General features: G+C 44.7%; 1 protein-coding gene across 1 annotated transcript; it reads left to right on the plus strand.

Annotated features, from left to right (window-relative positions):
- Positions 1-5,501: 5,501 nt before the first annotated feature.
- On the plus strand, positions 5,502-8,286 carry LOC145353953 (CCAAT/enhancer-binding protein beta-like). The gene has a single exon (XM_080204977.1). It carries the CDS (start codon positions 6,054-6,056, stop codon positions 6,996-6,998), a length of 945 nt encoding a protein of 314 aa, XP_080061103.1. The 5' UTR covers positions 5,502-6,053; the 3' UTR covers positions 6,999-8,286.
- The last annotated feature ends 867 nt before the right edge of the window (positions 8,287-9,153 follow it).

Raw genomic sequence — 9,153 nt, forward strand, 5'->3', positions numbered from 1 at the left:
TCTCACCACCATCTCCCTCAACATTCAGCTCCATCTCACCGCCATCTTCCCTCAGCATCCAGCTCCATCTCACCGCCATCTTCCCTCAGCATCCAGCTCCATCTCACCACCATCTCCCTCAACATCCAGCTCCATCTCACCGCCATCTTCCCTCAGCATCCAGCTCCATCTCACCACCATCTCCCTCAACATCCAGCTCCATCTCACCACCATCTTCCCTCAGCATCCAGCTCCATCTCACCGCCATCTTCCCTCAGCATCCAGCTCCATCTCACCACCATCTCCCTCAACATCCAGCTCCATCTCACCGCCATCTTCCCTCAGCATCCAGCTCCATCTCACCACCATCTCCCTCAACATCCAGCTCCATCTCACCACCATCTCCCTCAACATTCAGCTCCATCTCACCATCATTCTTTTCTCATCACTCAGCTCTGCATTGCCACCATCTCTTAAAATGCAATTCTACAATCTCACCATCTAATTCAACCCCTCCTGTGTACCTGTTACTTTTCCAATGAAGTTTTCTATAATCTTGGAAGACTGAAGGCTTTGAGTTCTACCTGTATTCTCCAGCTACCGTTCCTGCACTGGCCACCATTTCAAGCTAAGCCTGAGCATCTGCAACCTTAACATAAGACAAATTACCGCAGTTGCTGGGACCTGAAATGAAATCAGAAAATGCTTCAAAATCTCTGCAGCATCTGTGGAGGGAGAATAGAGCTAATGTTTCCAGTCTAGATTACTTTTTGTCAGAGTGAAGACAATAGGAAATATGTTTAGATTTAACCTGTTAGGGTGAGTGGGAGCACAGGGGGGGAATTGACAAAGATGTCATAGACAAAAAAGAGTGTATGGAAATAGTGCTGATCAAGACTAAGAAAGGTGCTGATTACGGCCATAAAGAGATCAGGATGTGTAAATGGCAGAACAAAGGGAAGCGAAGTGTCAAAGGACAACCTGAGACATGGCTTTACTGGGCTGGGATGAGGACAAGAGGTACAGACCATGGAGGAGGCGGGGAAAGATAAAATGCAAATTTTAGCAGAAGTGGAAAAATGAAATGATGGAAGAAATTAAAAAAGATAAAACAAAATAAATGGAAATGTGCTGAAGATGGAGGGGAGAGTTCATGTTCTAATGTTGTTGAACTCAGTGTTACGTCCAGAAGGCTGTAAAATGTCCAATTGGAAGATAAGGTGCTGTTCCTCCAGTTTGCGTCGGACTTCACTGGAACATTGCAACAGGCCAAGGATAGACACGTAGAAACACAGAAGATAGGAACAGGAGGAGGCCATTTAACCCTTTGAGCCTGCTCCGCCATTCATCACAATGATAGCTGATCGTCCAACTCAGTAACCTAATCCTGCTTTCTTCCTATAACCTTTGATCCCATTTGCCCCAAGTGCTATATCTAAACGCCTCTTGAATACATGCCATGTTTTGGCATCAACTACTTCCTTGGCAATGAATTTCACAGCTTGCCACTCTTTGGGCGATGAAATGTCTCCTTATCTCTGTCCTAAATAGTCTAACCTGTACCCACAGACTGTGACACCCCCACTATTGGGATTATCCTTCTTGCATCTATCCTGTCCAGTCCTATTAGAATTTTATATTTCACTATGCGAAACCCTCTCAATTCATCTGAATTCTAGCGAAAACAATCCTAACTTAGTCAATCTCTCCTCATACATTAACTTCCCCACCCCCAGAATCAGCCTGGTAAACTTTGGCTGCACTCCCTCAAGAGAAAGGAGAAAAGGAAACCAAAACTGCACACAGTATTCCAGGTGTGGCCTCATCAAGGACCTGTATAATTATAACAACATGTCCCTGTTCCTGTACTCAAAACCTCTCACAATGAAGGCCAACGTACCATTTGCCATCTTTGCTGCCTGCTGCACCTGCAGTGACTGGTGCACAAGGACACCCAAGTCCTGCTGCACATTCCCCTCTCCCGATTTACAGCCATTCAGGTAACAATCTGCCTTCTTGTTTTTGCTTCTGAAGTGAATAACCTCATATTTTTCCAAATTATACTGCATTTGCCATTATTCGCCCACTCACCCAACCTGTCCAGATCATGCAAAAGGATCTTTGCATCCTTGTCACAGTTCACCCTCCCACCCAACTTGGTATCATCTGCAAACTTTGAGATGTTACATTTTGGTCCCTCATCATTAATATATATTGTGAGTACCTGGGGTCCCAGCACTAGTTACTTCCTGCCAATTTGAAAAGGACCCACTAATTTCTATTCTTTATTTCCTCTCTGTCAAACAGATTTCTATCCATCTCACTGCATGTCCCCAAATCTAATGTGCTTTAATCTTGCACGATAATCTTATTTGCGGGACTTTGTCAAAGCTTTCTAAAAGTCCAAATATATCAACTGACTTCCCTTTGTCAGCTCTACTTGTTATATCTTCAAAGATTTTGTCAAGCATGATTTCCCCTTCGTAAATCCATGACTGTCTGATCCTGCCACTGCTTTTTCTAAATGCTCCTAAAGTTCTTGATAATAGCTTTGAGAATTTTCCCCACTACTGATGTTAGGCTTACTCGTCTATAATTCCCTGTTTTCTCTTTACCTCCCTTTTTGAATACTGGAATGACATTAGCTAACCTCCAATTTGCAAGAACTGTTCCAGAGTTTATAGAATCCTGGAAGGTGACCACGAATGCACCCACTATTTTTACAGCCACTTCCTTACGTACTCTGGGATGTAGATTATCAGGCCCTGGGGATTTATCAACCTTCAATCCCATTAGTTTTCCCAGCACTATTTCTCGACTAATATCGATCACCCTCAGTTCTTCCCTCTCACTAAATCTTGCATCTTCCAACATTTCTGGTGTTTGATTTGTGTCCTCTTTTGTGATGACAGAACCAAAGTATCTATTCAGTTATGTGGCCATTTCTTTATCCTCCATTATACATTCCCCTGTTTCTGTCTATAGAGGACTTATATTTGTCTTCACCAATCTCTTTCTCTTCACGTACCTACAGAAACTCTCAGTATCAGTTCATTATGTTCCCTGCAAGCTTACTTTGGTACTGTATTTTCCTCTTCTTAATCAATCCCTTGGTCCTTCTTTGCTGAATTCTAAACTGTTCCAAATCCTCAGACCTACTATTTTTCTTGGCCAATCGGGTAGCTTCTTCACTGGATCAGATATTATCTCTAATTTCCATTGTAAGCTATGGATTGGCCCTCCCACCCATGGACATGGTGGACAGGAGAGCAGGATGGTGTGCTGAAATGGCAAGAAACAGGACAGTGTTGCAGATGGACTGAAGGTATTTTGCAAAGCGGTCACCCAGTCTGCCTTTGGTCTTTCCAATGTAAAGTATTGGGAGCAGCAAATGCAATAAACCAGATTAAAGGAGGTGTACATTCAATGCTGCTTCATCAGAAAAGAGTGTTATGGTCCTTGGATGGTGAGCAGGGAGGAGGTAGAGGGGCTACACCATCCTGTCTCATGCCCACATGACCATCCTTGGCAATGTTCCAATGAAGCCCAGCACAAACTGGAGGAACAGCACTTGATCTTCCAATTAAGAACTTTACAGCCTTCTGGATTGAACATTGAGTTCAACAACTTCAGGGTGTGAACTCTCTCCTCCACATTCCCATTCATTTTATTTTATTTCATTTCATTTTTAAAATTTTAATTTGTTCCATCGTTTCATTTTCCCACTTCTCAAAAATCTCGCTATCTCTCGCTCCACAATCTCCCTTCCCCCCATCCCCACTAGAATCATCTATTACATATCTCACATTGTCATTTGACACTGCTTATCTTTGTTCTGTCATTTACATATTCTGATCTCTTGATGGCTGCTATCAGTACCTTTCTTAGCAATGAGCACCACTATTTAGATTCTTTTTGTCCATGGCATCTTTGTTAATTACCCCCCCTCCTCCCCCCATCCTAACAGTATAAATCTCATCCTATTTTCTGTTGTCTTCAGCTCTGACAAAGGGTCATCAAGACTCAAAATGTAACCTCTTCTTGCTTCACAGATGCTGTCAGACCTGCTGAGATTTTCGAGTATTCTCTGTATTTGTATCTGCAATCTTGGTGTTCTATTGACTCTGAGCTAAGCTTCTGAATCCATATTGTCTATAATATCACTTACTTCCATCTCTATAACACAACATTTGATTTATTATTGTTACATGCATTACAGTGAAAAGTATTGCTTCTTGCACGCTAAACAAAGCATAAGGTACATAGAGAAGGAAAGGAGAGGATGCAGAACATAGTGTTACAGTCATAGCTAGAGTGTAAAAAAAGGTCAATTTAATATCAGGTAGGTCAAAAGCAGGGAAGCAAGAACAAGCTTCTCTTTTGCCAAATCTGTAGAGATTGAATTACAGCATTGTTACAGTGTTTGAAAGAGTTAAAAGTAGAGTTTAGATAGAATTAGAGGTATGCTGGGCACAGCTTGCAAGAAATCGCAATGCTCCAGTGCCATCTTACTGTCCGCTCTTGGCTCTGCAAAGCTGAATACTGAAACCCTTGTCCATGTTTTTGTTACCTTCAGACTGTATGATTGCACTTCTCCCCTTGCCATCCTCTCATCTTCCACCCTTCATAGAATCCCTACTGTGCAGAAGGAGACCATTTGGCCCATTGAGTCTGCACCAACCACAATCCCAGCCAGGCCCTATCCCCATATTCCATGCAGTTACCCTAGCTAATCCCAATGACACTAAGGGACAATTTGGCATGGCCAATCCACCTAATTTGCACATCTTTGGACTGTGGGAGAAGACTGGAGCACCCGGAGGAAACCCACACAGACATAGGGAGAATATGCAAACTCCATACAGACAGGCACCCAAACGGGGAATCGAACCTGGGTCCTTGGCACTGTGAGGCAGCAGTGCTAACCACCTTGCCGCCCTTCACCCACCCAAAATGTCATTCGCTGAATCCTCAGGTCCAATTCGCCAATTGTCCCTCTGCTTGTGGGAAGACAATATTTACAAATTCTTACCCGCATGTTCAAATTCCTCCACCACCTTGCTACTATCTGCCTTTTTCCATAGAACCCCTCCCCCCACCTGCACCTTGCACCAAGTCTGGCCTCTTGTGAGTGTATTTTCCACTTCCTTCATCACTGGTGGCTTTATTTTCAATTACTTCGACCCTAAGTTATAAAATCACCTCCTCGGACCTCTCACTCGTCCTTTGAGACCTGTCAACCTTTCTCTGACAACGTTCCTATCTGTGAAAATATTTAACCTTGTTAAAAGGGGCTACACAGAGACAAGTTGTTCTTCGTGCATTAGAAGAGGGAGCAGAGCAAAGCGTTATAGTGACCTCTCGTATCTTGTGATCGTGCAAATTTGACAGAACGGCGGCAGTTTTTTTTTAAGATTAAAGTTTCGTTTCTGAAACAAAACATGCACGTTACTGCGACAGCTCCCCACGTAAGGACTCAGATTCCAAGCACGGCTAAACCCCGGAACATAACATACTTGAAAAACAACAATCTTACAACTACTCCTATCTGCAAACTGACAGTCGGTTTCTAGAGTAGATAAAGAGTAGGTCCACACTCCTCCCTAATGAGTTGGATTTGGAGAAAAAGGTGGGGGTAGGCGGGGAAAAATACTGGGCAGATATCAGGAATAATAATTATGTTTTAAAGGACGGCGCCACATCTTCTGGATCTGGCAGAGAGGGAGTAAGTGAGAGAGAGAGAGAGAGAGAAAAAGTTGGTCGGGGTGGCAGGGTGCCAGCTGACGTCAATGACAGGAGCTGTGTGGTTATAAATATAAGAAGTGGCTGTGAGTTTGTAGCAGTTTTAAACCTCAGGCCAGCACAGCAAAGGCACACTGCATCTCAGCTCATTCTACAGTGTGCAAAGTCCAGCTTGTGCTCTGACACACACTGTCACCTGAGAGGAGCTGCGGCTGAGAGCCTTTCTTCCAGTGCTTATTTTTTCACCCCCATTCAAGCCTTTTTATTTTTTTTTGTTTCTTTTCGCGAAGGGTTGGTAGCCCCTTCTTCCGTCTGTCGCCACCACGGCTTTCATGCAAAGTCTGACCAGCTGGGACTCGCGTTGCGACTCGCCATGCTACCCGGCGGCTCAGACCTACACTAATTTGATGGAAGTGGCCAACTTCTACGAGCAGGACTGCGCTCTGAACAAGCTGCACCGCGACCGCTCCATGACCGATCTGGGCATCGGGGACAACGAGAGCGCCATCGACTTCAGCCCGTACATCGACCCGGCCAGCGCCTCGGCAGCAGGGGGCAACTTTGAGCTGAGCAGCGGCGGCGGCAGCAGCGACCTCCTGGCGGATATCATGCTGTCGGAGGAGTACAAGAAGAAATCGCTGCCCGACTACTACTTGTCCATGATGCGGAGCTCGGCGGCGGCTGGCAGGCACCAGGGCAACATCCTGAGCTGCACCCCGCAGTTCCTGGAGACCCGGCTGGAGCCCGTGTTCGAGCAGAGCCCGGACGGCAAGCGGGTGAAGCAGGAGTCCCGGGAGGAGGACTGCATGCCGGCGGCACCCTCCTCCTCCGCCTCCACCACCACCTCCTCCTCCTCCTCGTACGTGAGGCCGCTGCTGCAGTACCAGTGCGTGGCCAGCGGCAGCAACAGCAACCTGTCCACCGCCTCCTCGCTGTCCTCCTCCACCACCCCGCCGGCCACCCCCAACTCGGGCGACTCCGGCCGCCCGGCCCCCGGCGGCGGCAGCGGCGGCAAGAGCAAGAGCAAGAAGCTGGTGGACAAACACAGCGACGAGTACCGCCTGCGGAGGGAGAGGAACAACATCGCGGTGAGGAAGAGCCGGGACAAGGCCAAGCTGAGGAATGTGGAGACTCAGCACAAAGTGCTGGAACTCAGCGCCGAGAACGAGCGGCTGCAGAAGCGAGTGGAGCAACTGAGCCGGGAGCTGGCCACCCTGAGAAACTTATTCAAACAACTGCCCGAGCACACCCTGCTCACGGCATCCAACAACTGCTGACACTCACTGCACCGGCCAGCTCCCAATATTTATACACATCTTTTATTAAAAAAAATATCGTGACTCTTGTTTAAAATAAAACAAAAAGGAGGCGATCAACAGGACTCTTTGTATATAGAGGATTCTCTCAGTGTTTACAGCACATTGCAGTAACCGAGGTTTTATATAAATATATATATAAATATAAATCGTTTAGATGACCTTTACTCTGCGTTAACTTAACTGCAGGGAGAGGGATGAGTGATGCTTCTTGACACCAGAGTTGTGGGGTTTTATATATATATATTAATGTATATAAAATGATGCCGTGCTTAACTGTTGACTGTTCAGTAGAAACACATGATGCAACAGCGGTGTAACTTGCCAAGTGTGAGATTCATTTGTAATTGTCAGATGACAGAAACTGTTTTCTAAATGTCTGGGGGGGCTTGTTCTCTCTCTCGTTCCCTCACCCCTCCAGAGATATTCTATTTCTTTATGTATGCATAGGTTGGGGAGGGTTCCTGCTCCTATACAGAAGCATTACTGTAGATCTTTGAATATTTTTTTAAAAAGTATTATTTTGACACACAGAAAAAAAGTGCTTGAACTGCCGTTTTGTAAAACTTTTCCAATGGCGCCGCCTGTTTCCAAGAAGGGGGTCGAGACTGCTGTTAACAAAAGGTTCTCTCTTCCACATTTTATACTGTCCCCTCTTGGTTTCTATTTTTTTTAATGAACTAGATATTTCGGACGTGGTTTGTCTAAGTGGTCTTCAGCAGTTCGAAAAATCAGTGCTGATAATGTTTTCATTTGAATTGCGTCACTCGCGGTGACTCAGCAACACAAGTGCTGTTGGAGAACATTTTATTCTGTCCACTCCAGCACTCGAATTGGGTACAAAGTTTGGGGGCAAAAAAAAGGTAGCTATTTACAATTTAGGAATATATGTTGATTTGTTGACTTAAAAAAAAGCTGCAGCATCCCTTTTCCCAACCACGTTTGGTTTAAAAACTCGGTTAAAGTAGGTCATCTGGGATGGATTGGAGAAGAGGCTGTAAATGTGTCGATTATTATGGCTATGCAAAGTTAACTAAGTTATTAAAGCGAACAGGACTTCACAGGAGGGACCAGGTGACTTGTTAAAGATTTCGTTGTACGATAACCAGGAAAAGGAATGCTACAATTTTAAATCAACTTTGATTGTGGGTCAAAGAAATAGCAGAAATTATTTTTATCAAATGAGCAATATTGTATTTATTTTTCTCTTTTAAAATCAAATTAAAATCAGTTTTAGTGCAAAAACAAATATCTTGCCTCGCTGCCTTTATTTACAAATATATATGTCTTTTTTGGCTTATATTTAAGACCTTATGCTTAAAGTGACCCATGTGTTTTTCTATTATGTCCCCATGTTCTCAGGCCTCCACTTTCCCTGAACTAATGAAGTGGAGGAAGATCAGAGCAATGCAACCGGAATTGTCTTCTGATGCTTCCTAGGTTGGGGAAAGTGCCTTTTCTCCCGCTGGTGTGTCTTTTGGATAGCTGCTGGGAGAACAGTAGATCACAGGGCTAGATTCTGCAGTCTAGTATGTCAGTGCAACCCTCTATACACTCCTCAGTGCAGTGCATTACCACATGTTCTCTTATTTTGCAGCATAATTTTTCAGCACAGTTACCCTCTATAATGTCATTCTGTAGCGTACTCATACTGCCCTATTACTTTTACAATTCAGAGTGTCAGTGCTCTATCCCATGATATTCTGTCCTGTACTAATGCAGTGACTTGCTCTACACTGCAGTGTTGGCACCCTTTCATCAGTGTACCAGAGCACTGATGGCTGGCTCCAATATAATGTGATCCCTATTATTCATAACACTGGGTGCTCATACAGTGTATTAGTGCACTAACTCATTGTCCTTCCACTTAGCAGAGTAGTGGGTTGGTGAATTACCATTTTTTTAATGCAAAGTACCATTATACTAATCAAACTCCTCCAAATGTGCAGTGTGCCTATGTACCTGGGGCTTTGCATTTGACAATGCAGCATTTTTCTTTATTGTACAGGGGTCGGTATAGCTCAGTTGACTGGACATCTGGTTAGTGATGCAGAGTAATGCCAACAGCGCAGGTTCAATTTAATTCCTCAACTGGCTGAGGTCTTTTCAGCCATGC

This window comes from Carcharhinus amblyrhynchos, chromosome 16 (assembly GCF_965287045.1).
Source record: "Carcharhinus amblyrhynchos chromosome 16, sCarAmb.v2.hapA, whole genome shotgun sequence".
Taxonomy (NCBI): domain Eukaryota; kingdom Metazoa; phylum Chordata; class Chondrichthyes; order Carcharhiniformes; family Carcharhinidae; genus Carcharhinus; species Carcharhinus amblyrhynchos.

Bases quoted from the DNA above. Each gene is read 5' to 3' on its own strand.
- LOC145353953 (XM_080204977.1), top strand. From the start codon at position 6,054: ATGCAAAGTCTGACCAGCTGGGACTCGCGTTGCGACTCGCCATGCTAC.